The sequence below is a fragment of the Ranitomeya imitator genome, chromosome 3 (genome assembly GCF_032444005.1).
Source record: "Ranitomeya imitator isolate aRanImi1 chromosome 3, aRanImi1.pri, whole genome shotgun sequence".
Taxonomy (NCBI): Eukaryota; Metazoa; Chordata; class Amphibia; order Anura; family Dendrobatidae; genus Ranitomeya; species Ranitomeya imitator.
Genome location: NC_091284.1, coordinates 556,779,720 through 556,806,167, shown reverse-complemented (window position 1 = coordinate 556,806,167; position 26,448 = coordinate 556,779,720). Strand labels below are relative to the sequence as shown.

The 26,448-nt window shown below is 46.1% G+C and overlaps 2 protein-coding genes across 2 annotated transcripts in view; one reads left to right on the top strand and one right to left on the bottom strand.

The window, feature by feature from the left end:
* RAB20 (RAB20, member RAS oncogene family) overlaps positions 1-21,997 on the bottom strand; it is a 51,409-nt gene extending 29,412 nt beyond the window's left edge. Inside the window, exon 1 of the mRNA XM_069757928.1 lies at positions 21,656-21,997. Coding sequence (XP_069614029.1) covers positions 21,656-21,830 — 175 coding nt within the window. The 5' untranslated portion in view covers positions 21,831-21,997. The remainder of the gene's footprint in view (positions 1-21,655) is intronic.
* Positions 21,998-22,105: 108 nt separating this feature from the next.
* On the top strand, positions 22,106-25,363 carry PDCD6IP (programmed cell death 6 interacting protein). Its single transcript, XM_069757927.1, has 2 exons — positions 22,106-22,194; positions 22,272-25,363. Exon 2 carries the CDS (start codon positions 22,373-22,375, stop codon positions 24,974-24,976), a length of 2,604 nt encoding a protein of 867 aa, XP_069614028.1. The 5' UTR covers positions 22,106-22,194; positions 22,272-22,372; the 3' UTR covers positions 24,977-25,363.
* The last annotated feature ends 1,085 nt before the right edge of the window (positions 25,364-26,448 follow it).

Sequence of the window (26,448 nt, the reverse complement as noted above, 5' to 3'; positions counted from 1 at the left end):
GATAAACCTTGATACCCAGTAGTTACCCGCAATGTTACAAGAAAATAGAGCCCCCAGGGCTGAGACTTGTACTTTTAGAGTACTTGTGGATAGATTTAGCTCTAGCCCCCTCTACAGGAATTCTAGAATCTGGTTGATTGGTATACCCTCTTCAATATTAAAATTTGAAGAGGCCAGAAACTTCCTCCAAGTTATAGAGTAGATCTTAGTTGTTATGTTTTTCCTACTCTTCATAAGGGTATCAATTAGATTTGGAGAAAAACCTCTGCTTTTCAACAATGACCTCTCAAAAACCATGCCGTCAAATGGAGACCCTTCACTTGTGGATGGTTGATCGGACCTTGATGAAGTAAGTCCGGAATGTCCGGCAGTACCCAGGGGTCTTTCACGGACATGGTCCTGAGCCAGGAAAACCAAGCTCTTCTGGGCCAGAACGGAGCGATCAGTATGACTCTCGCTTGATCCTCCCTTATCTTTCTGACCACCAGCGGCAATAGATTGAGCGGGGGGGACGCATATGCCAATCGGAAATCTAATCTGATCAGGAAGGCATCCACTGCCAGTGGATATTCCCTGGGATTTAAGGAACAGAAATTTATCGTCTTTCTGTTGTGCTTGGTGGCAAATAAGTCCACTTCTGGATGACCCCACATGCGGACAATCCGGTTGAAGATTTTTGTGTTCAGAGACCATGCTCCTTGTTTTAAGGTGCTTCGACTTAGAAAGTCTGCTCTTATATTCTCTCTCCCTCTTATGTGAACTGCGGATAAAGATAGAAAATGGTTTTCTGCTGTCTGGAACAGGCGATCCGCTACTTCCATCAGGGACTTGGAGCGTGTTCCACCCTGGTGATTCACATAGGCCACTGCCGCCTGGTTGTCGGAGAGGATTTTGACATGGTGACCCTGTAGATATACGAGGAGTTCTTTAATTGAGAATTCAATTGCCATTAGCTCCCTCTGATTGGAAGAGGCTGATGTTTGGGGATCCCATAAACCCTGGACTACTACGTCACCCATGTGTGCCCCCCACCCCGTGGGGCTGGCGTCCGTCGTAATTACCCGAGTCACTTGAGTCACCCAGGGAACTCCTGCTGACAGATTGTCTTCCTTTAGCCACCATCTAAGATGCCAGAACCTCTGGACTCAACGTCATCTGACCCTGCAAGGAACCCTGTAAGACTATCATAATTCAGTACGTCAAACTGTAAAGGTCTGGAGTGGAACTGTGCCCAACGGACGGCGGGAATACAGGAAGTTAGGGAACCTAACAAAGACATAGCCTGTCTAAGAGTCATGGTTGGTTTATTAATTGCTTTTAATACCTGTTGTTGGATATGGAGCAGTTTATCAGGTGGAAGACAGCATTGTTGGGACTCGGAATCTAACAGCAGCCCTAGAAATCTCTGGGTTTTTAGGGGTTGTAATCGGGATTTTTCATAGTTTATGATCCAGCCCAGATGTTCTAGTTTAGACATAGTTGTTTTTACCTGAGCAAGGCAATGGTCTGCTGAGTTTCCAACTATCAGGAAATCATCCAGATAAGGGATTATGAGGATATCAGATTCACGTAAGTGCGCCATGACCTCCGCAACAACTTTAGTGAATACTCGGGGAGACGTTGAGAGGCCGAAGGGAAGGGCTCTAAATTGAAAATGTCGAACAATACCCCCCATAGACACCGCCACACGTAGAAACCTCTGAAAGTTTTCATGGATAGGAACATGATAATACGCGTCTTTTAAGTCCACAACTACCATGAAGCAGTGTTTGAACAACATTTTAATTGCAGAGCTGATTGACTCCATTTTAAATGTGGCCTTAACCAGGTATTCATTAAGGGATTTAAGGTTAATAATAGTCCTAAATGACCTGTCTGGTTTTTGAATCAGAAATAGAGGAGAGTAGAATCCACTCCCTCTTTCTGACTCTGGGACCTCAATCAGCACGTTTTTAAGGCATAAACTCACAACTTCCGCCTCTAAAGCAGTCTGTTCAATAATGGAGGAACGTAAGGGGGTTAGCATAAATTTATCCCGAGGCCAGTGAATAAATTCCAATTTCAGACCTTCTGAAATAATACCCCGGACCCAGTCACTATTTGAGATGTTAGTCCATGCGGAAGAGAAGGCTGACAATCTCCCTCCCACAGGGATTGCTAGTCATTGGTCCGGTTTCTTACGTTCTTTTGAGGAACGGCGGAACATGTAACCCGTACCTCTCCTGCGTCTATCCTCCCATCTAAAATTCTCCCTAGAGGGCGAGGATGCGCGCTTCCTTCCGCGACCAAATCTCCTCCTGTTGAATGGACGCCGATAAGAAGCTGATGACAAACTAGGGAATTTTTTCTTGTCATCTCCAGCTTTTTCAAGCAGCTCATCCAAGGTTGGCCCAAAGAGATATTCCCCTTTGCATGGGATAGCGCATAGTTTGGACCTTGATTGAATGTCACCCGACCAACACTTCAACCACAGGGCTCTACGAGCCGCGTTGGAGAGTCCTGCTGCTCTGGCCGCCATTCTGACCGAATCAACGGACGCGTCCGACAGGAAAGCCGCAGCATCTTGAATCACCGGAAGCGCACTTAGAATAGAACTTCTGGAAGCGCCTTCCTTAAGCTGGGATTCCAACTGTTCCAGCCAGACCATTAGGGATCTGGCTGTACAAGTCGCAGCCACTGCCGGTCTCAAGGACCCGGCTGCCATCTCCCAAGTACCTTTAAGGAAGGTATCCGCCTTCCTGTCAAGGGGGTCTTTAAGGGATCCCATGTCCTCGAAAGGTAATGCGGCTCTCTTTGATGCCTTTGCCACTGCGGCATCTAATTTAGGGGCCTTGTCCCAGGTATCCACAGTCGTATCCTCAAAGGGATATCTGCGTTTTAAAGCTGGTGGTAATGAGCCTTTCTTCTCCGGTTTCTTCCATTCCCGGAGAATCAGGTCTTGAATTTTATCATTCACCGGGAAGGATCTACGCTTCTTGTGTTCCAAGCCACTGAACATTAGCTGCTGACGGGAAAGCTGAGTCTTAGGTTCTTCTAGGCCCATCGTACCTCTGACCGACTTAACTAATTTATCCACCCGGTCCAGAGGCAGACAGAATCGGCCAGATTCCTCTTCTGATGACGAGGAAGAGAGATTTGAGCCATAAGAACCTTCGCCCTTATCTTCCTCTTACGAATCAGAGATCACCGAGGCTCTTTGTTTTGAACTTCCCGCCTGGGACATAGACCGCAGGGATTCCCTTACTAGACCGCAGGGATTCCCTTACTTCCGTACGGATCATCTCAAGCAGATTAGCCGTAGAAGTAGATTCTTCCGCTACCTAGGGGAGGACAATAAGGGTGATACCATCTATCTAGCCTGATGTCACTCAACCCCTCCACTCCTGTAGACCTCACCGTCTGTTGTATACAGGAGGCGCAAAATTTTTTAGTATAAGAATCTGGTAACGGGACTTCACACAGGGCACACTCCTTATGTTTCGACTTTGCACTTTTCTTCCCCTAGAATGATAAAGTATAAGGGGCCCGCGTCACTGAGCATTCACGTAGATCACTTACCAGTGTACGCCAAAAAAGGTACCGGAACACGAGGGGGTTCTATGCCAGTCGATGCTCTAGATCCCTGCTTGGACGAGCTTTTACGGCTGGACTGGTCACTCCTGGCATGCTCCTTCTCCGTGGGCTTTTGTCGCACCTCCTCCAGCAGCTGAAGCTGCCGCTCACCATCACTCTCCATGATGTAGATGTGACCAAAGGCAGAGCTCTAAATCTGGCTCCTGCTTAAATCCCCCTCAGATCCGGTCAGCAGGCTGCCTGGCGCCACTCTCATTGGTTCCTGCTGATGAGGCTACAGCTGGGGGGTCAGCGCAGTGTGTGAGGAGTCCGGCATTCAGGATCGATGGGCGCCGCCATCTTGGATGAACTGCGCATGCGCAGTCACCCAGTGACCCGGAAGCGCCCGTTGACTCCGCCCCCTCGACGTCACTGCACCCGGAAACGCTCCAGCTAACGCTGAGAGCGATGCAGGACGCCGAAGAGCACGCAGCAGCGCTCCGGATAGCGTTCCTCTCCTGGCGCCGCTACTTCACCACCGCGCTGCACTACCACATGGACCGAAGGAGCGCTATACTTACCGGCGCCGGCGCTGAAGGAGATCAGGAATCCTCTGGACTCTGCTCCCTGCTGTCTACGTCACTGACGTGCAGTCCAGCCAGGACCACCGTGACGTCTTCCAGGGGCTTCCGCACCGGCCGAGGTAGGAGACCCCCCCACTACCTGATTCGACCGGCCGGCCTGGGATCCATTCCTACGAGATTCATCTGTAGGATCCTGTCCCTTCAGGAACAGGAAACCAACTGATGCATGGGAGAGGTACCGCCCTTTTGTATCTGTAGGTTTCCTGTTCCTGAAGGGCGGATCCTCTCTCTCGTAGTGCTGTCATGGGAGTCCGAATAAATAAACATACTCACCTTTCCGAGGGCCCCTTGTAGTCCACGGCAGCTTCCGGTCCCAGGGTTGGTATGAGTGCAGGACCTGTGATGACGTCGCGGTCACATAACCGTGACGTTATGGCAGGTCCTTCTCGCACAGGGCCTGTGATGACGTGGCGGTCACATGACCGTGACATCATGGCAGGTCCTTCTCCCATACCATCTTTGCACCGAAACCTGCAACGGAAGATGGCGGCCAGAGCGAGCGGCTCAGCGGACTACAGAGGGTGAGTATAGCAGTTTTTTTTTAATTATTTTTAACATTACATTTTTTTACTATTGATGCCGCATAGGCAATGTCAATAGTAAAAAGTTGGGGACACACAGGGTTAATAGCGGCGGTAACGGAGTGCGTTACCCGCGGCATAACGCGGTCCGTTACCGCCAGCATTAACCCTGTGTTAGCGGTGACCGGAGGGGAGTATGCGGGCGACAGGTACTGACTGCGGGGAGTAAGGAGCGGCCATTTTCTTCCGAACTGTGCCCGTCGTGGATTGGTCGCGGCAGCCATGACAGGCAGCTGGCAAGACCAATCAGCGAATTAATAACCATGACAGAAGGACAGAAAGACGGAAGTGACCCTTAGACAATTATATAGTAGATGTTATGATGCTTGGGATCACACTTATCTTGCTCTCTATGTTGAGCACTTTCATTGGGTTTCCATCTAAATCCAAGTGACAATTCGGATGACATGGCCGACTGGTCCATTCACTATAATGAGGCAGTTACTCTGGACTCCGTCTTGCCTCTGTTCAGCGGTGTCCTTTTATTTCTCCAGAGGCGCACATAACTGTTGCCAATTTTGAACAGGACCATGACAAGCTAAAAAGGTATTTGATGGAATCTGCTAAAGATATAAAGTGTGTTTCCTTGTTTGTTTTTTACCACATCTACTGGGAGATATTCTTTCAGAAAGCAATGTTAGTGATGCACATTACACCACTACCACCATACTGGGGGCGAGTATAGAACACAAACAGGACATGATAGGTTCCCTTTACGGTCAGCAGCAAAAGCCAAAGGATCAGCCTTAGATTTCTTCCATGGCTTCCAGTGCAGCATATAGGATTTTTATGGCACAAAGTGTGTTCAAACCCTCTTACTGTACTGTCATGTCAGATATTGCTGCAGAACTTCCTGTGACACCCATAAAACAGAATGGGGCATGATGAAATTCATGTGTTTATTATTATTATTATTTATTGTTATAGCGCCATTTATTCCATGGCGCTTTACATGTGAGGAGGGGTATACATAATAAAAACAGGTACAATAATCTTAAACAATACAAGTCATAACTGGTACAGGAGGAGTGAGGACCCTGCCCGCGAAGCCTCACAATCTACAAGGGATGGGTGAGAATACAGTAGGTGAGGATAGAGCTGGTCATGCAGTGGTTTGGTCGATCGGTGGTTACTGCAGGTTGTAGGCTTGTCTGAAGAGGTAGGTCTTCAGGTTCTTTTTGAAGGCGTCGATGGTAGGTGAGAGTCTGATATGTTGTGGTAGAGGGTTCCAGAGTAGGGGTGATACGCGAGAGAAATCTTGTATACGATTGTGGGAAGAGGAGATAAGAGGGGAGTAGAGAAGGAGATCTTGTGAGGATCGGAGGTTGAGTGTAGGTAAGTACCGGGAGACGAGGTCACAGATGTATGGAGGAGACAGGTTGTGGATGGCTTTGTATGTCATGGTTAGGGTTTTTTACTGGAGTCTCTGTGCAATGGGGAGCCAGTGAAGGGATTGACAGAGGGGAGAGGCCGGGGAATAGCGGGGAGACAGGTGGATTAGTCGGGCAGCAGAGTTTAGAATAGATTGGAGGGGAGCGAGAGTGTTAGAGGGGAGGCCACAGAGCAGGAGGTTGCAGTAGTCAAGGCGAAAGATGATGAGGGCATGGACTAGGGTTTTTGCAGATTCTTGGTTGAGGAATGAACGGATTCATGAAATATTTTTGAGTTGAAGTCGGCAGGAAGTGGAAAGGGCTTGGATATGTGATTTGAAGGAGAGATCAGCGTCAAGGATTACCCCGAGGCAGCGAGCTTGTGGGACTGGGAAGAGTGGGCAGCCATTTACTGTAATGGATAGGTTCGTTGGGGGGGTCGCTTGAGATGGGGGAAAGACGATTAATTCGGTTTTGTCCATGTTAAGTTTCAGAAATCTAGCGGAGAAGAAGGATGAAATAGTGGACAGACATTGAGGGATTCTGGTTAGTAGGGAGGTGATATCTGGTCCAGAGATGTAGATCTGTGTGTCATCAGCATAGAGGTGATACTGAAAGCCATGAGATTCTATGAGCTGTCTTAGGCCAAAGGTGTAAATGGAGAAGAGCAGGGGCCCAAGGACTGAACCTTGTGGGACTCCGACAGATAGGGGGCGAGGTGAGGAGGTGGTGTGTGAGTGGGAGACGCTGAATGTCCGGTCTGTTAGGTATGATGAGATCCAGGATAGGGCCAAGTCTGTGATACCAAGGGATGAGAGGGTCTGTAATAATAGGGAATGGTCAAGTGTGTCAAAGGCAGCCAACAGGTCGAGGAGGAGGAGGACAGTAGTGTCGCTTGCTCTTGGCGGTTAAGAGGTCATTGGTGACCTTAGTTAGGGCAGTTTCAGTGGAATGGTGTGACTGGAAGCCAGATTGTAAGCGATCAAAGAGGGAGCAAGAAGAGAGATGGGAGGACAGTTCAAGGTAAACGTGTTGTTCCAGTAGTTTGGAGGCATAAGGGAGAAGTGATATAGGGCGATAGCTAGATACAGATGATGGGTCAAGAGAGGGCTTTTTGGAGGATAGGTGTGATGGAGGCATGTTTAAAGCTTGAGGGGAAAACACCAGTTGTTAGCGATAGGTTGAAGAGATGGGTTAGGGTTGGGATGAAGACTGTGGTGATGTTATCAATCTTCTGCTTGAAAAATGAGGCAAAGTCTTCAGCGGAGATAAGTGGGGAGGGAGGAGGTGCTGGGGGACGGAGGAGAGAATTAAAGGTGTTGAATAACTGTTTAGGGTTGTGAGACAGGGAGGATATGAGAGATGAGAAGTAGGTTTGTTTAGCTGTGGCGAGTGTGGTCTTGAAAGTAGTGAGGGCCTGTTTTTGTCCATTCAATGTCCATTCAGTTGCAGAAATATTAGTAATGTGAATAAACATCCATATAGAAATAGCAGAGTGAAAATACCCTTCAGGGTTAAGGTGCAACTATTCTGCATCTGAGTATCCGCAAGAGATGGCGTCCAGCTGTCCAGGAGGCACGTAACCGGACAGTGCAGTGTCTGCCTCTGGTGCCCGCTAGTCATGACAAAAATGAACACATGTTATTAAAGAAGCTATACACTCTATATAGTATACTATTTGGTAATATACATTTTCTTGTCATATGGTGCGATAGAATATTTCCTATGAAGTAGTTTGGGACCGCCAGAAGTCTTCCAAGACCTGGCCATCCAGACAAACTGAGAAATCATGGGAGAAGAGGCTTGGTGAGAGAGGTAAAGAAGAGCCCCAAGATCACTGTGGATGATCTCCAGAGATGCAGTAGGGAGATGGGAGAAAGTTCCACAAAGTCAACCATCACTGCAGCCCTCCACCAGTCGGGCCTTTATGGCAGAGTGGCCTGACAGAAGCCTCCTCAGTGAAAGACATATGAAAGCCCGCATAGAGTTTGTTAAAAAAAAAAAAAAAAAACATGGAGGACTCCCAGACTATGAGAAATAAGATTCTCTGGTCTGATAAGACAAATATACGCCATGTTCACATTTGCGTTGTTGGGCGCAGCGTCGTCGACGCATACCGACGAAAGTGTCATGCGCCCCTATCTTTAACATGGGGGGTATGCGTTGTAAAGCGTTTTAAAGCGTTCAACACATGCGTTAACGGGCTGCTGTTAACGCAAGTGCCGACATTCCATCGCGCTAGCAGTGACGGACTGCGTTACACCGCGTTATGCCACGGCGTAATGTAGTCAATCTAACGACACCACAGAGCAGTGTGAACCCAGCCTAAGCGGTATGTGTGGAGAATACCAGGCACTGCTCATCACCTACCCAATGCAATCCCAACAGTGAAACATGGTGGTGGCAGTATCATACTGTGGGGGTGTTTTTCAGCTGCAGGGACAGGATGACTGGTTATCATTGAAGGAAACATGAATACAGCCAAGTACAGAGATATCCTGGATGAAAACCTGTTCCAAAGTGCTCTGGACCTCAGACTTGGCCGAAGGTTCACCTTCCAACAAGACAATGACCCTAAGCAAACAGCTAAAATAAAGGAGTGGCTTCAGAACAACTCTGTGACCATTCTTGACTGGCCCAGCCAGAGCCCTGACGTAAACCTAATTGAGCATCTCTGGAGAGATCTGAAAATGGCTGTCCACCAACATTCACCATCCAACCTGACGGAACTGGAGAGGATCTGCAAGGAAGAATGGCAGAGGGTCCCCAAATCCAGGTGTGAAAAAACTTGTTGCATCATTCCCAAGAAGACTCATGGCTGTACTAGCTCAAAAGGTGCTTCTACTCAATACTGAGCAAAGGGTCTGAATACTTATGACCATGTGATTTCAGTTTTTCTTTTATAATAAATTTGCAAACATTACTACATTTGTTTTTTTTTCTGTCAAGATGGGGTGCAGAGTGTACATTAATGAGAAAAAAAATAACTTTTTTGAATTTACCTAATGGCTGCAATGAAACAAAGTGAAAAATTGAAAGGGGTCTGAATACTTTCGGTACCCACTGTATATTGGCACATGGAGGGACAAGACAAAAGTATTGCTGTTCATGCAAGTCTAATTTTTGATAAGCAATAAATATTACAAGACTCGGCATCAACGGAAAATTACTATGTCTAACTTCAACTAGAGATTGACCGTTCTAAATCCCTACTGGTGAGACCTGGATTCCCATGGCAGTCATACTGTGTAACCCACAGGTGTCTTCAAGATAAGAATCTCATTTAGGTTATGTGCACACGTTGCGGATTTTCCTGCGGATCTGCAGCTGCAGTTCCGCAGCAGCTTTCCATGCATTTACAGTACAATGTAAACCTATGGAAACCGCAATCCGCAGTGCCCATGCTGCGGGAAAAAACGCGCGGAAACACTGCGGGTTCCATTCCGCAGCAGGTCAATTCTTCGTGCATATTCTGCTGCGGCTTACACCTGCTCCACAATAGGAATCCGCAGGTGTAAAACCGCAGGTGTAAAACCGCAGGTGGAATCTGCACTAAATACGCGGTAAATCTGCAGGTAAAACACAGTGCCATTTACCTCCGGATTTCTAAAATCTGCTGGGGAAAAATCTGCAGAGCTCCTTTCTACATGTGCACATAGCCTTACATGTTTCCCGAAAAGCCAATAAATGCACATTTCTTAATCAGTTGCGATAACTATAAAAGCAACTGATGATTTTGCATCCCACAAAAGATGAGCTGACGTGACCCGACTACTTCTGCATTTCGGTTGCACAATAAATGGAAATTTTGACATGTGATAATGTTTTATAGAGTAAAAGGCATTGTATGCAGCAGCACGGTCTCATGATGGAGCAGGTAAGGTACATGTGGAATACACAAGTATTGACATCTAGAAGGGCACAAAGCCTGCACCAAGAGATCACTTCAGGCAACGTCTGGAAGACTACAGTACAGGGTGAGGGACTTGTTATTTGCATTCATCAGCATTTCATCTGCAGGCAGGAGGTAAAACATTCACTAAGTCTACAACTAAAAAATAACATTCAGAAAGCTGGATTACTGCTATTGTTGGCACACACAAGTGTAGGTTAAGGCGTTGCACCTAAAACGGATTCCATGGAAAACCCACAATGTCCGTACCACCCCTGGAATCGGCCCATGTGTAAAATGGGAAGCATACAGACAACACTACTACTTTGAACTGTATCACGGCTCAGACTTGCCCATTATAAATAAATGGAAGCGCAAAAATAATTTGATCACATACGGGTTAGCATCCAAGTGTCCGGTGATTTTTCTATCCATCGATTACAGGTATTAACACTAAAACTATACTTGGCTTTTATTACTGACATGTAAGATCTGGACCAAGACCTTGATTCATCAGCACTAGAGTTTTGCACACAAGTCTGGTTGAAGATGAACATGAGTAAAAGATGTCAAATTCAATAAGAAGTGTGTTCCTCCTAATACACTTGGCATATCTTTGAGCTGCCGTGTGACAGCAAGAAATGGATGACATTTTATCATAATTCTACCACTATTGTGGTGAAAACCATGATGAATTTTTTTGACAATGCCCCCTGCCAGCTAAGGCTACATTCACATTTGCGTTGTGCGCCACTGCGTCGGCGACGCAACACAACGCAAATAAAAACGCAACAAAACGCATGCAAAAACGCTGCGTTTTGCAACGCATGCGTCGTTTTTTGCCAAAATTTGGATGCAAGAAAAATCCAACTTGTTGCGTTTTCTGCGCCCGACGCTTGCAGCAAAAAAACTGCATGCGTCGCACAACGCAGCACAACGCATGTCCATGCGTCCCCCATGTTAAATATAGGGGCGCATGACGCATGCGTCGCCCGACGCAAACACGCAAAACGCTAATGTGAATGTAGCCTAAGCTCTATCCTCTACCCCCTATCCTTTGTTAGCAGAACTGGCCGAGACCAACATAAAAACGGCAAAAATCACCAAATGTTTCTGTAGTTGGACAAAAAAAAAAAAAAGGAGTAAGAATGTCAAGTTGTTTTTTTTTTGGTTTTTTTTATCTCAAAAGTTTTGCTAAAACAGTTCAATAAATGAGGACCAATGGGCTTTACCAAAGCACAATCAAAAATGGATTGAGGTGGTTACAGCAGCAAGTAGCCTACAGGATTGAACACTTGCAACATTAGCGGAGCCGCCACTGCTCAGATCCAGGATTACGAAACATTCACACGGACCGATAATTGGGAACAAGCGGCCATTCCCTGACATTAGGAGAGCTGACAAAGGTCTTTCTTTCGAACAGTGGAGTGCACCTAACATCATATAATTCGCTCAGTGTAGACAGGCTACCAGTCACCGTTAAGCAAAAAGCTTGTTCATGTAAAGATTTCTAGGCTTACTTAGAACCAGGGCTGTGGAGTCGGAGCCCATTTTGGTGGATTCGGAGGTTTGGTTTACCGATTCCACAGCCCTGCTTAGAACGCTGCCAAAAACTTTCATTTCTATGAAAACGGGACAAGTGCTGCCGAGAAGATGGAAATTCTGTGCACACAGTATGCTCTTATTACCAATCGTTCTGTGCGCATGGAAGTGCGGTCAGCCCATCTAAGTTAGTCATTAAATGATTACCTATCAGCTATATGTAGCCAGTAGGCGATGGTTTAACAGCAATGAGTCAATAGTTTAAAAGCATAAAAGCACTCTTAGTGGAACGAACATACGTGTGTGTGTGTGTGTGTGTGTGTGTGTGTGTGTGTGTGTGTGTGTGTGTGTGTGTGTGTGTGTGTGTGTGTATATATATATATATATACACACACATACATATATACATACATATACATATATATACACACACATACATATATACATACATATACATACATACATATACATACATACATATACATACATACATATACATACATACATATACATACATACATATACACATACACTCTATCCAACATTACTCATTAATGGAGCATTGACTATATAACAGGATATTCAAGTAGGAAACTAGAAAAGTGGCACTAACCAAATTCTTGAAAAAAATAAATTTCTTTAATCCTTTATCGATACAAATATGCCAACAGATAGGGAGTTGGGCATGTTGTCCAATCTCCCTGCCTGTTGGAATGTTTGTATCCAAAGAGATTGAAGAAACGTATTTTTGCAAGAATTTGGTTAGTGCCATTTTTCTAGTTTTCTACTTGAATGACGCTGATGGATCACTTATGTGCGCACCACCAGGGTGGATAAAAATCAATGTTTTTTTTTTTTAACAATTTAAAAAAAATAAAAATCAGATTTTTTTTTTTATTTAAATCGGATTTTTTTTCAATAAACTGCTTTTTGAGGAAAATATTTTACCATCCAAAGGTTCTTCCATCATGAGATAAAAGTTGAGTTGTTTAACTCAGTAGAATAAAGGCTGTATATGTGTAACATTCACAATGCCATGCTCTTCCAGAGGTTTCTGTAGGATTAGTGGGCAGTTTCTCTCCTATATTATCACAGACGCTCGCTTTACTTACGCAGTTCTCAAAACTGAGTTTGACTCCGCAGAGGTCCCAGCCTCTTCTTCACGGCAAAAATGTTACAACATGAACAGAGTTGAGAAAAAGACCTTAATCCTATTGTTCTACAAACCTATGAATACAGAATCAACCCCTTCAGTGCCAAGTCCAAGAAGTTAGACAATATGTTTGATTGTTTGGAGTGGAATAGATCTGCACAACACAAGAAGAATGTGAATCTAAGTGTGAGGAGGAGGAAGGGCAAGCAGACAAGAAAATGAAAGTGAAACTTTGAGCACAATACTGCAGCATAGCCACAGACAGACAAGTCTGGATCTGTTTGTGTGTACGATCTGAGGTTTATTACATTCTTTCCTTATAATGGCAACATGCCGTAAAAGAGACCCAGTTTGGGAATATTTTAATGAAGCTCCTTCGCCTATCGGTAAGGCAGGCATGCGTGCAAAATGCAAACGATGCAACAAAGAGATGCAAGGCCTGGTGGCGCGAATGAGGCAACATCATGAGAAGTGCGGTGATGAAGATGAGTCATCTCATAAGGAAAGAATGTAATAAACCTCAGATCGTACACACAAACAGATCCAGACTTGTCTGTCTGTGGCTATGCTGCAGTATTGTGCTCAAAGTTTCACTTTCATTTTCTTGTCTGCTTGCCCTTCCTCCTCCTCACACTTAGATTCACATTCTTCTTGTGTTGTGCAGATCTATTCCACTCCAAACAATCAGAAACATATTGTCTAACTTCTTGGACTTGGCACTGAAGGGGTTGATTCTGTATCCATAGGTTTGTAGAACAATAGGATTAAGGTCTTTTTCTCAACTCTGTTCATGTTGTAACATTTTTGCCGTGAAGAAGAGGCTGGGACCTCTGCGGAGTCAAATTCAGTTAGGTAGAAACTTTGATTTAAATCACTGATTTAAATCAAGCCTTACTGACTAGTGATTTAAATCATGATTTAAATCAGTTAGATTTAAATCAAATCCACCCTGCGCACCACCAATTGTTTCTGCACTTGGCCGATATGTTCTGCATGTGGGAAAATAATCCCGCGAGTATAAAGAGCTGGTGCCGGGAAACTTCCACTCTTTGCTGATATATAACAGGATATGTATTACAGGTCTGATGCAGGGACACAAGTGGGATCTATATCTATCTTGAGGACAGGAACCCTGAGTGGTGGTCACACATCGGTGGGGGGTATCGCAGCATTGTGTTCCCAAATGAATAGTACACCCTCCTCCACTGCTGCCCCATTGATCCTTAGGGGTACTTCACACTGAGCGAGGTCGCTAGCGACATCGCTGCTGAGTCACAAGTTTTGTGACGCAACAGCGACCTCAGTAGCGATCTCGCTATGTTTGACACGTAGCAGCGACCAGGCCTCTGCTGTGAGATCGCTGGTCGTGTCGGAATGGCCTGGACCTTTTTTTGATCGTTGAGGTCCCGCTGGGTAGCACACATCGCTGTGTTTGACACCTTACCAACGACCTCGTTGACGACTCAGACACCGACACATAGGCGTGCATTTGCATTGCCTTTTCCGCGCCCATTCAGTTCCGATTGGTGGTCGCTTCTGCGTTCTGATTGGCGGTCAACAGAAGGCGACATAGTAGCACTTCCATCCTTTGTTCCTGACCGCGTGGTGGTTTGCAGATCGTTGTAGAGTTCTCCGGCCTGCGACTCCTCTTCGATTTATCTATTCTTCAACGGTTCTTCTGACACCTTTTGTGCACGGTAGGTATCATTTGGGGTCTCAAATGCGTTCCCACCGAAGGGCTATTGTGTCGCCTCATAAGGCAAGGCCGCCAATCAGAACGCAGTAGCGACCACCAATCGGAACTGAATGGGCGCGGAAAAGGCAACGCAAATGCACACCTGTGTGACTACAACGTCACACAGGAAGTCCCTCATCGAGGTATGAATTGTCATAATAGCTGCCATGTGACAGGGTCACAACGACCAACGACATCGTTCTACAGGTCGCCGCATCGCTGCTGCGTCGTTGGGAAGATCTCACTGTTTGACATCTCACCAGCGACCACATAGCGACGCAGCAACGATCCCTGACAGGTCGTATCGTTGTCGGGATCGCTTTAGCTTCGCTAAGTGAGACGGGGCCTTTACAGCTGTATCATGCCATGGGGCATTGTTTGGAGACTCACAGTCACACTGGCTAGAGATAATAGCTGGGGGGGGAAGTCACTGATGAAGAGTCACATATTGTCTTCTTACAGAGATCAGTGGGTCTTCTTTACAGATACCTGTTGATGATTAAAGCACATGTCCAGTAATTATCAACTGACTCAGCAGTAATCTGGTAAGACAAATGTTGTCCAGGGAAAAAAAAAAAAAAAAAATTTCAACTGGATCCATTTTAACACTGAAGTCTATGGAAACTGGATCAATTTAATAGCCAAGTGTTCGGTTCCAATTGAAACTGATCCAGTAAGCAAAAAAAAAAACCTTAGGGTATGTTTCCACGTTCAGGAAACGCTGCGTTTTTGACGCTGCGTTGAGCCGCAGCGTCAAAAACGCAGCGTCCAGATGTTACAGCATAGTGGAGGGGATTTCATGAAAACCCGTCTCCACTATGCATTAACCCCTTTACCCCCAAGGGTGGTTTGCACGTTATGGACCGGGCCAATTTTTACAATTCTGACCACTGTCCCTTCATGAGGTTATAACTCTGGAACGCTTCAACGGATCCCGGTGATTCTGACATTGTTTTCTCGTGACATATTGTACTTCATGATAGTGGTAAAATTTCTTTGATATTACCTGCGTTTATTTGTGAAAAAAACGGAAATTTGGCGAAAATTTTGAAAATTTTGCAATTTTCCAACTTTGAATTTTTATGCAATTAAATCACAGAGATATGTCACACAAAATACTTAATAAGTAACATTTCCCACATGTCTACTTTACATCAGCACAATTTTGGAACCAAAATTTTTTTTGTTAGGGAGCTATAAGGGTTAAAAGTTGACCAGCAATTTCTCATTTTTACAACACCATTTTATTTTAGGGACCACATCTCATTTGAAGTCATTTTGAGGGGTCTATATGATAGAAAATACCCAAGTGTGACACCATTCTAAAAACTGCACCCCTCAAGGTTCTCAAAACCACATTCAAGAAGTTTATTAACCCTTCAGGTGCTTCACAGGAATTTTTGGAATGTTTAAATAAAAATGAACATTTAACTTTTTTTCACAAAAAATTTACTTCAGCTCCAATTTGTTTTATTTTACCAAGGGTAACAAGAGAAAATGGACCCCAAAAGTTGTTGTACAATTTGTCCTGAGTTGATACCCCATATGTGGGGGTTAACCACAGTTTGGGCGCATGGCAGAGCTCGGAAGGGAAGGAGCGCCATTTGACTTTTCAATGCAAAATTGACTGGAATTGAGATGGGACGCCATGTTGCATTTGGAGAGCCACTGATGTGCCTAAACATTGAAACCCCCCACAAGTGACACCATTTTGAAAAGTAGACCCCCTAAGGAACTTATCTAGATGTGTGGTGAGCACTTTGACCCAATAAGAGCTTCACAGAAGTTTATAATGCAGAGCCGTAAAAATAAAACAAAAATTTTTTCCCACAAAAATAATTTTTTAGCCCCCAGTTTTGTATTTTCTCGAGGGTAAAAGGAGAAATTGGACCCCAAAAGTTGTTGTCCAATTTGTCCTGAGTGCGTTGATACCCCATATGTTGGGGGGAACCAGCGTTTGGGCGCATGGGAGGGCTCGGAAGGGAAGGAGCACCATTTGGAATGCAGACTTAAATGGAATGGTCTGCAGGCGTCACATTGCGTTTGCAGAGCCCCTAATATACCTAAACAGTAGAAACCCCCATAAGTGACCCCATATTGGAAACTAGACCCCCCCACGAACTTATCTAGATGTGTTGTGAGAACTTTGAGCCCCCAAGTGTTTCACTACAGTTTATAACGCAGAGCCGTGAAAATAAAAAATCTCTTTTTTTCCCACAAAAATTATTTTTTAGCCCCCAGTTTTGTATTTTCCCCTAGGGTGACAGGAGAAATTGGACCCCAAAAGTTGTTGTCCAATTTGTCCTGAGTACGCTGATACCCCATATGTTGGGGTAAACTCCTGTTTGGGCACACGGGAGAGCTCGGAAGGGAAGGAGCACTGTTTTACTTTTTTAATGCAGAATTGGATGGAATTGAGATTGGTCGCCATGTCGCGTTTGGAGATCCCCCTGATGTGCCTAAACAGTGGAAACCCCCCAATTATACCTGAAACCCTAATCCAAACACACCCCTAACCCTAATCCCAACGGTAACCCTAACCACACCTCTAACCCAGACACACCCCTAATCCTAATCCCAATCGCAAATGTAATCCAAACCCTAACCCTAACTTTAGCCCCAACTCTAACTTTAGCCCCAACCCTAACTGTAGCCCCAACCCTAACTGTAGCCCCAACCCTAACTGTAGCCCCAACCCTAACTGTAGCCCTAACCCTAGCCCTAACCCTAGCCCTAACCCTAGCCCTAACCCTAATGGGAAAATGGAAATAAATACATTTTTTTAATTTACTTTTATAGTGGGTTTTTTAGCGGATTTTTGATTGGCAGCCGTCACACACTGAAAGACGCTTTTTATTGCAAAAAATATTTTTTGCGTTACCACATTTTGAGAGCTATAATTTTTCCATATTTGAGTCCACAGAGTCATGTGAGGTCTTGTTTTTTGCGGGACGAGTTGACGTTTTTATTGGTAACATTTTCGGGCACGTGACATTTTTTGATCGCTTTTTATTCCGATTTTTGTGAGGCAGAATGACCAAAAACCAGCTATTCATGAATTTCTTTTGGGGTAGGCGTTTATACCGTTCCGCGTTTGGTAAAATTGATAAAGCAGTTTTAATCTTCGGGTAAACATGATTACAGCGACACCTCATTTATATCATTTTTTTATGTTTTGGCGCTTTTATACGATAAAAACTATTTTATAGAAAAAAATAATTATTTTTGCATCGCTTTATTCTCAGGACTATAACTTTTTTATTTTTTTGCTGATGTTGCTGTATGGCAGCTCATTTTTTGCGGGACAAGATGACGCTTTCAGCGGTACCATGGTTATTTACATCCGTCTTTTTGATCGCGTGTTATTCCACTTTTTGTTTGGCGGTATGATAATAAAGCGTTGTTTTTTGCCTCTTTTTTTTTTCTTACGGTGTTTACTGAAGGGGTTAACTAGTGGGCCAGTTTTATAGGTCGGGTCGTTACGGACGCGGCGATACTAAATATGTGTACTTTTATTGTTTTTTTTTTAATTTAGATAAAGAAATGTATTTATGGGAATAATATTTTTTTTTTTTTTCATTATTTAGGATTTTTTTTTTTTTACACACTTGGAATTTTTTTTTTTAACTTTTTTACTTTGTCCCAGGGGGGGGACAATACAGATCGGTGATCTGCCAGTTTGCACAGCACTCTGACAGATCACCGATCTGTCTGAGAGCAGTTCAGCGTTACCAAGTGCCTGCTCTGAGCAGGCACTTGGTAAGCCACCTCCCTCCCTGCAGGACCCGGATCCGCGGCCATTTTGGATCCGGGACTTACTGCAGGGAGGGAGGGAGGAGACCCCCGGAGCAACGCGATCACATCGTGTTGCTGCGGGGGTCTCAGGGAAGCACGCAGGGAGCCCCCTCCCTGCGCGATGCTTCCCTGCACCGCCGGCACATCGCGATCATCTTTGATCGCGGTGTGCCGGGGGTTAATGTGCCGGGGGCGGTCCGTGACCGCTCCTGGCACATAGCGCCGGATGTCAGCTGCGATAAGCAGCTGACACCCGGCCGCGATCGGCGGCGCTCCCCCCGTGAGCGCGGCCGATCGCGCTGGACGTAATATTCCGTCCTTGGGAATTAAGGCCCACCCCACATGGACGGAATATTACGTCCAATGGCAGAAAGGGGTTAAAAGACGCATTGGGCAGACCCGCGGAAACGGAAATGCAGCGCATCTTTTAAGAACGCAGCATGTCCTTACATTGCAGAAACAACGCAAGGACAGCGCAGGTGACCTGCCAGTGACTTCAGGTGCAGATTTGGTCAGGATTTTACCTGCGTAAAATCCTGACCAAATCCTGATGCAATCCTGAACATGGACACATACCCTTATCAAAAAGGAAAGAACAACAGATGGCTACTGTAATTAACTGTTCCGTTTCCCATAGATGAGAATGTTAGAAAAAAAATAACAGGTTCAGCTGAAATCAGTTTTGTTTTTGTTTTTTTTCGCTGGACAAAAAAGGTTGAATCTGTGCAACATTTTTGGTAACGGATTGCTGCTGGATCTGTTCTTATAACTGGACATGTGCTCACAGCCTTACTGGAAGGTCTATGACCGGCCAATGGGAGGAATAGTATGGGGAATTCAGCTTTGATGTTATTTTTTGTATTGTGCAAAGGCTGAGAGGGGGCAGAGGTCACTTAGGCCTCACGGTGTCGATGTCATCAGTGTCCGGTCGTCAATTTTTACCATCAAAGTTTTTCATGGATAAATACTAAAGCTTCTCGTACACTTTGCAGTATTACACGCGGATGGTACACGGACGCGATTCCATGTGCTAGATGGGTTTTCATGAACCCACAGACTTGTACTGGACATTTTAATGCGTCATACCAGAGGAAAATGAACATGTCTCGGTGAGTTTTGTACAGACACACGGTCCGCAAAAAACCATGATCATGTGAATAGCACCATAGATTATGGATCCACAAAGGAGGCCTCAGTGTCTTTAGGCAAAAGTCTCATTTGCCTGAGATTACAACAAGTGTGCGGGGAAGTGACAATATCTGCATCTAGAGATTTTCTTGGCTCCGTGTGGAAATTACAAGTTATAAACATTGATATTTATAAAAAAAAAAAAAAAAAAAGCAGAATAAGACGAGTCACTGTAGGACTGGCGATAAATGACAGAGGGCGCTTTGCGTTCCGAACGATTCCTTAGCAAAAACAAAGATTTTTAAGTGGGCACCATCAAATAATATACTGCTAAATACCATGGGTTCACTACCAAGCATGTAATACGTGTATATATATTTAGAGAAAAGAGCACATGCAAAAAAACGTTGGAACTCCACAAAAAAATTTTTTTCAACAAAAGTACAAAAGTTTATTTCCACACAGAGATACTACACACAATTAAAAACATCTAAAAAACTACTCCAAAGAGTAGACAACTCCAATATTCCATAATAGGATATTTCATTCAAAATGTACCTATACACATTAATATTGCCTGGCTGAAAAACTATTACTTGCACCAAATTCAATGAAATAACACAAATGCTGCATATATCATTATAAGAGGAAAATTCCAATAGGCGGAACCCTTGGGATAGCGATATTTTGTTTGTGAGTGGAATACACCATGCATACATGGAAAACAACCGCCTATAGATAATGGAGCACAAATAGTGTGACAATCTCATAAATTCTGACAATCCTGCCGACAGATAGTGTATTAAGAGTGCACACAAATACATTGATATTAATCAGCCTAGTGTTTGGCCTGAAGAGATGCCCATACCAAGACCAATGGCGTTGCAGATCATTAATACCTGTGTGTGGGTGTAATTTGCAAATCAAGAAACAGGCAAGAGCTGTATTTTCACCCTAACCGGTCCACTACGGTCGCCCCCTGGTCCCTTAAGCAGCGGTGCAGCCAGGATGTCCTGATTAATATCAATGTATTTGTGTGCACTCTTAATACACTGTCTGTCGGCAGGATTGTCAGAATTTATGAGATTGTCACACTATTTGTGCTCCGTTATCTATAGGCGGTTGTTTTCCATGTATGCATGGTGTATTCCACTCACAAACAAAATATCGCTATCCCAAGGGTTCCGCCTATTGGAATTTTCCTCTTATAATGATATATGCAGCATTTGTGTTATTTCATTGAATTTGGTGCAAGTAATCGTTTTTCAGCCAGGCAATATTAATGTGTATAGGTACATTTTGAATGAAATATCCTATTATGGAATATTGGAGTTGCCTACTCTTTGGAGTAGTTTTTTAGATGTTTTTAATTGTTTGTAGTATCTCTGTGTGGAAATAAACTTTTGTACTTTTGTTGAGAAAATTTTTTTTGTGGAGTTCCAACCTTTTTTTGCATGTGCTCTTTTCTCTAAATATATAATACCGAGCGATTCCTTAGATCGCCTGATCCCCCGCAGTGGGGCAGCACCAGCCGTATACAGCCTGCTGACCCGTGTATATTAATCATCAACATCATCCGTGTAGGATCCGCCAGGACCCCAATAATGGTGCTCTGCGGTCACCTCAGCTAGAGCCCACCTAATACAGTCTAGGGGGCCGGTCACATGACCCTGTGCTATGTGGAGCCAGGGCTCCCACCAAATCACCGGGACAGCTCGGATTTTGCCAATGTCAGTAAGAAACATAACGGATCCGGCCGCTCCAGGACACGGAAAGCACAGAAACCGCCAGCAGGATCCGGTTTTTTTTGCAAATAAAACTCATAAAAACGGACACCCGACAATTGCTGCCTGAATGAGGTCCTACATAGGGGTGCTGCCTGCACTGGGGGGGTCTGCACTGGGGGGCAGCACTGTCTGCACTGGAGGGGGTCTATCAGCTCTGGGGTGCGCTGCATGCACTTAGGGTCTGCCAGCACTGGGAGGAGGGGCGCTGTCAGCACCAGGGGTCTGCACTGGGGGGTCTGTCAGAACTGTGGGACTGCACTGGGGGGCGCTGCATGCACTGGGGGTCTGTCAGGCTGTCAGCACCAGGGGTCTGCACTGGGGGGTCTGTCAGAACTGTGGGACTGCACTGGGGGGCGCTGCATGCACTGGGGGGGGGGTCTGTCAGCACTGGGGGCCTGTCAGGCTGTCAGCACTGGGGGGCGCTGCATGCACTGGGGGTCTGTCAGGCTGTCAGCACCGGGGGTCGCCGCCGTTACCTGCAGTGTCCCAGATGGAGATGTTGTAGGGCCCCCACTGCTTCAGGTAGAAGGCTCCGCCGACCGTGCTGACCGTGTCCGCGAACCTCCGCTCCATGTAGCGGTGCAGCAGGGACGTCTTGCCTACGTTCATGTCCCCCAGGAGCACCACCTTCACGTCCGGCTTCTTCATCATGGCGGAGGCGCTCGCTCCGGGGCCCTAGTGCGCGGACTGTGGCGGTCCGGGGTGGCGGGGCGGCCGGCAGCACATAGCGGGTCCGCACTGCTCCTCACACTTGTGAACAACTTTAGGAAGAGCTGGGAAGTTCAGGAAGTTGTTTGGGCCATGGCGCCCCGCCCCTCCCAGCAGGCTCCTCCCCCTCCCGCCCCTCCCAGCACGGCTCCTCCCCCTCCCGCCCCTCCCAGCACGGCTCCTCCCCCTCCCGCCCTGGCCCCGCCCCTCCCCTGACAGGCCCCTCCTCCCCAGGATGTGCGCGCCCGCGTACTTAGCGCCTCATTGCCGCCGGCCGGGGACCCCGCTGACATCTTGCTCCCAGTAGGTATGTGCGGCGGGGCAGGGCTAGCACACGGCAGCGCTATGACAGGCAGCAGGAAATGACAGTGCACTCTCTTTCAGGTGACTCACCCCGCCGTGTGACCGAGCAGCACGGGAGGCGGCACCCGGAAACAGCGGCCGATACTGAGGAACACTAGTCTCCTGCAGGACGCGCTGCAGCCATGGCCGCCTTCATCTCCGTGCCCCTGAAGAAGACGTCGGACACCGACCTGGTGAAGCCGCTCACCAAGTTCGTGGTGAACACGTACCCGAGCGGCGACGAGCAGGCCGAGTACGTGCGGGCGGTGGACGAGCTGCACAAGCTGCGGCGGAGCGCGGTGGGGAGGCCGCAGGACAAGCACGAGAGCTCGCTGGAGGCCGTCATGCGCTACTACGACCAGCTCTGCTCCGTGGAGCCCAAGTTCCCGTGGGCGGACGGCCAGCTGTGCCTCAGCTTCACCTGGAAGGACGCGTTTGACAAGGGCTCCCTGTTCGGCGGCTCGGTGAAGCTCAGCCTGCCCAGCCTGGGCTACGAGAAGACCTGCGTGCTCTTCAACGTCGGGGCCCTGGCCAGTCAGATCGCCTCCGAGCAGAACCTGGACAACGACGAGGCCCTGAAGGCGGCCTCCCGGTACTACCAGCTGGCCAGCGGGGCCTTCTCGCACATCAAGGACACCGTGCTGTCCTCCCTCAGCCGGGAGCCCACTGTGGACATCTCCCCCGACACCATGGGCACCCTGAGCGTCATCATGATGGCCCAGGCCCAGGAGGTCTTCTTCCTCAAAGCCACCAGAGACAAGATGAAGGATGCCATCATAGCCAAGCTGGCCAACCAGGCTGCTGACTTCTATGGAGATGCCTTCAAGCAGTGTCAGTACAAAGATGTGCTGCCCAAGGAGGTGTTCCCGGTGCTGGCTGCCAAGCACTGTCTCATGCAGGCCCATGCGGACTACCACCAGTCAGTCCTGGCCAAGCAGCAGAAGAAGTTTGGGGAGGAGATCAGCAGGTTACAGCATGCCGCCGATCTGGTGAAGACTGTCACCTCCAGGTACGATGAATACATCACTGTTAAGGATCTGTCTGACAAAATCCAGCGAGCACTGACAGCCGCCAAAAAAGACAACGACTTTATCTACCACGACAGAGTCCCAGACCTCAAAGATCTTGATCCTATCGGAAAAGCTCCTCTTGTGAAACCCACTCCTGTCTCCGTCCCCATGAGCCAGAAGTACACAGACCTGTTTGAGAAGATGGTACCTGTGTCTGTACAACAGTCAATGAGTCTTTATAACCAGAGAAAGGCCGATCTGATCAACGGCACCATTGCCAGGATGAGAGATGCCACCACTTTATGTAATGGGGTCCTTGCCTCTCTGAATCTTCCTGCTGCCATCGAAGATGTTTCTGGTGACAGTATACCTCAGTCTATATTACAGAAATCAAAGGCTGTGATTGAGCAAGGTGGGATCCAGACCATTGATCAACTAATCAGAGACCTTCCAGAGCTGCTCCTGCGAAACAAAGAAATTCTGGAAGCATCGCTTAAGTTCCTGGATGAGGAAGAGGCGACCGATAATGAACTGAAATCAAAATTCAAAGAAAGGTGGCAAAGAACGCCTTCTATTGATCTGTACAAGCCTCTGAGAAGTGAAGGCGCCAACCTGCATAATATCTTGGATAAAGCCATTGCAGCAGATGCACAAGTGAAAGACCGTTATCAGTTTCAGCGTGAAGCCATCGCAATCCTGTGTAAGGGAGAAGCCGATCTCAATGCATCCATTCCTTCTGCCAACCCTGCAAAAACCATGCAGGGCAGTGAGGTGGTCATCGCCCTGAAGTCTCTGCTGGCCCAGTTAGACGATGTAAAGAAGGAGAGGGAGCAACTGGAGAATGATATAAAATCTGTTAATTTTGACATGACAACCAAGTTTCTCACTGCTTTGGCACAAGATGGAGCCATCAATGAAGAAGCTTTATCAGTGACTGAGCTTGACAGAATCTATGGGGGCTACACAGACCGCGTGCAGAAGAACCTGAGCAAGCAGGAGGAGCTGATTGGTCAAATTCAAGTGTCTCACCAGGAGTTTTCCAAGATGAAGCAGTCAAACAGTGAGGCCAACTTAAGAGAAGAAGTCTTGAAAAAACTAGCTGCCGGCCATGATAGTTACATCGAACTTGTAGCTAATCTGAGGGAAGGAACCAAATTTTACAACGACCTGACAGAAATCCTGCTGAAATTCCAGGGTAAATGCAGTGATATTGTATTTGCCCGGAAAACCGAAAGAGATGAGTTACTGAAAGATTTGCAGCAAAGTATTGCAAGAGAGCCAAGCGCTCCATCAATGCCCGCTGTACCAAGTTACCAGACTGCTGCTTCATCGTCTGCTGGTGGCACATCGAGCCTTCCAACACCAGCTCCAAGGACTGTCTACACCAACAAGCAGCCTCCACCACGTCCTCCTCCTCCAGCGGTCCCCACAAGTGCGCCCGTCCCTTTTAGTGCAGCTCAGAATATGAACCCTGCCCTAGGAGGTGCCACTGCTCCAGCACCTGTACAGCCTCCTCCGGGCACTGTACCATCGCAGGCACAGGGTCCCCCATTCCCGACCTACCCAGGATACACAGGGTATTATGGTATGCCTATGCCTGTTGGCTATAATCCATACATGTATGGCCAAACCATGCCCCCTTACCTATACCAACCACAGGCTGGCCAGGCACCTTACCCAACTCAACCATCCGGTTACCCCTGCCCACAGCCTCCTTTCTTCCCACCTCAGCAATAAGTGTGTAGACATAAAAATTCTTAAGAAAACTTGAAAAGTATCTTTCAGTGGCAGTAAGTGCACTGTATAATATAAGCCCCTAATTCTTGTTCTGAGAACTGTTTGAGCTAAACTCCTGGTTGCACTAAGCCATTTCTGCCTGTTTTCAGCCGAGACATGATTAGAATGAAAGGGACTCAAGTTTCTTGAGCTCGACGCAGAGATTTTTTTTGGTAATGTGCAGATATCTCTGGTAACACTATGCTCTTTCATATATAGAATTTTGGTTGTTCTCTATTTTTCTTTCTCTATTTTTACTCTTTCTTTATATTTAGTTATTGTATGCTATTTTTGTCTAATAATCAAAAGCCTTGTAAATCATAATGAAAATAAATGTACAAAAGCACAGCACTGTTTGAGAATGTCGGTGTAAGATGCATCATTCCGAGCAGGCGGGCTGATTGACCCGATTCCTCCAATATGGTAAGTGACGATCATAGATGTTATCACCAGTTCTCAGTAATGCCTCAAGGCATTGATTGGGTTAACTGGGGGCTGCATAAATGTGGATTTCTTTTTCTGGTAGAAAGTGTTTCACAGGTTAAAAAAAAAAACACTAGTTTTAGCAGAGGCTTATATTTTTGTATATGATTACCGTATATTAGGTCTACAAATCTGAATAAGGATGGATCCCTATAGCCTCAATGGTAAAATGTGGTTATAGCTGTGGTCTTGGGTTTAGCTGACTGGGATTTCATTTACATGCCCGATCGTCTTGCATTCATGTTTCCTCACCATCGCTTTATTCTGTACATGTATAAAAGCATTAGATTTTTCACATTTTTCTTCCAGGCGATGGTCCAGGGCCAGAGCATAACATTGTATGAAAAGTTGTTACTCTGCATCTGTCTGAAACAACAACTGAGTCGGACAGATTGAGATTTCCATTGCAAGTAGGATCCATTTCTTCATCTGTCACCAAAATTTTGCTACCGCATCTGAGACCAGCATGATATAGGGACAGACTGATTCCAGTGATGTATCACTTACTAGACTGCTTGCTGTTATTTTGATAAAATCCCTTTTATCTGCTGCAGATCTACCAGTCTTGTATGTTGAGCTCTGTAAAACCCTACCAACACCTTCGATTGGCCGCTTTCTACCTATGCACAGACTATACAGAAAGCTGCCAATCGGTGGGGTTATGCAGCACTCATTAATATACTCAGCTACATGACAGCAGGTTTACTATTCCTCCAGTGATCTATTACTGATTTTATGAAAATTGCAGGAAGTAGACCAGTAAGCAACACATCGATGGAATTAGGGTCTCTGTCCTTACTTTATGCTGCTCTCAGATTTGGTGAAAAAAAAAAAAAGAACCTGATGACAGACTCACTATAAATGACAGATTGAACAACAAATACAGGGGGCCTGACATTGTGTAGTAAGCAATTTATAAAAATCAAATTAAGTGTGGCTTTAAATTAACT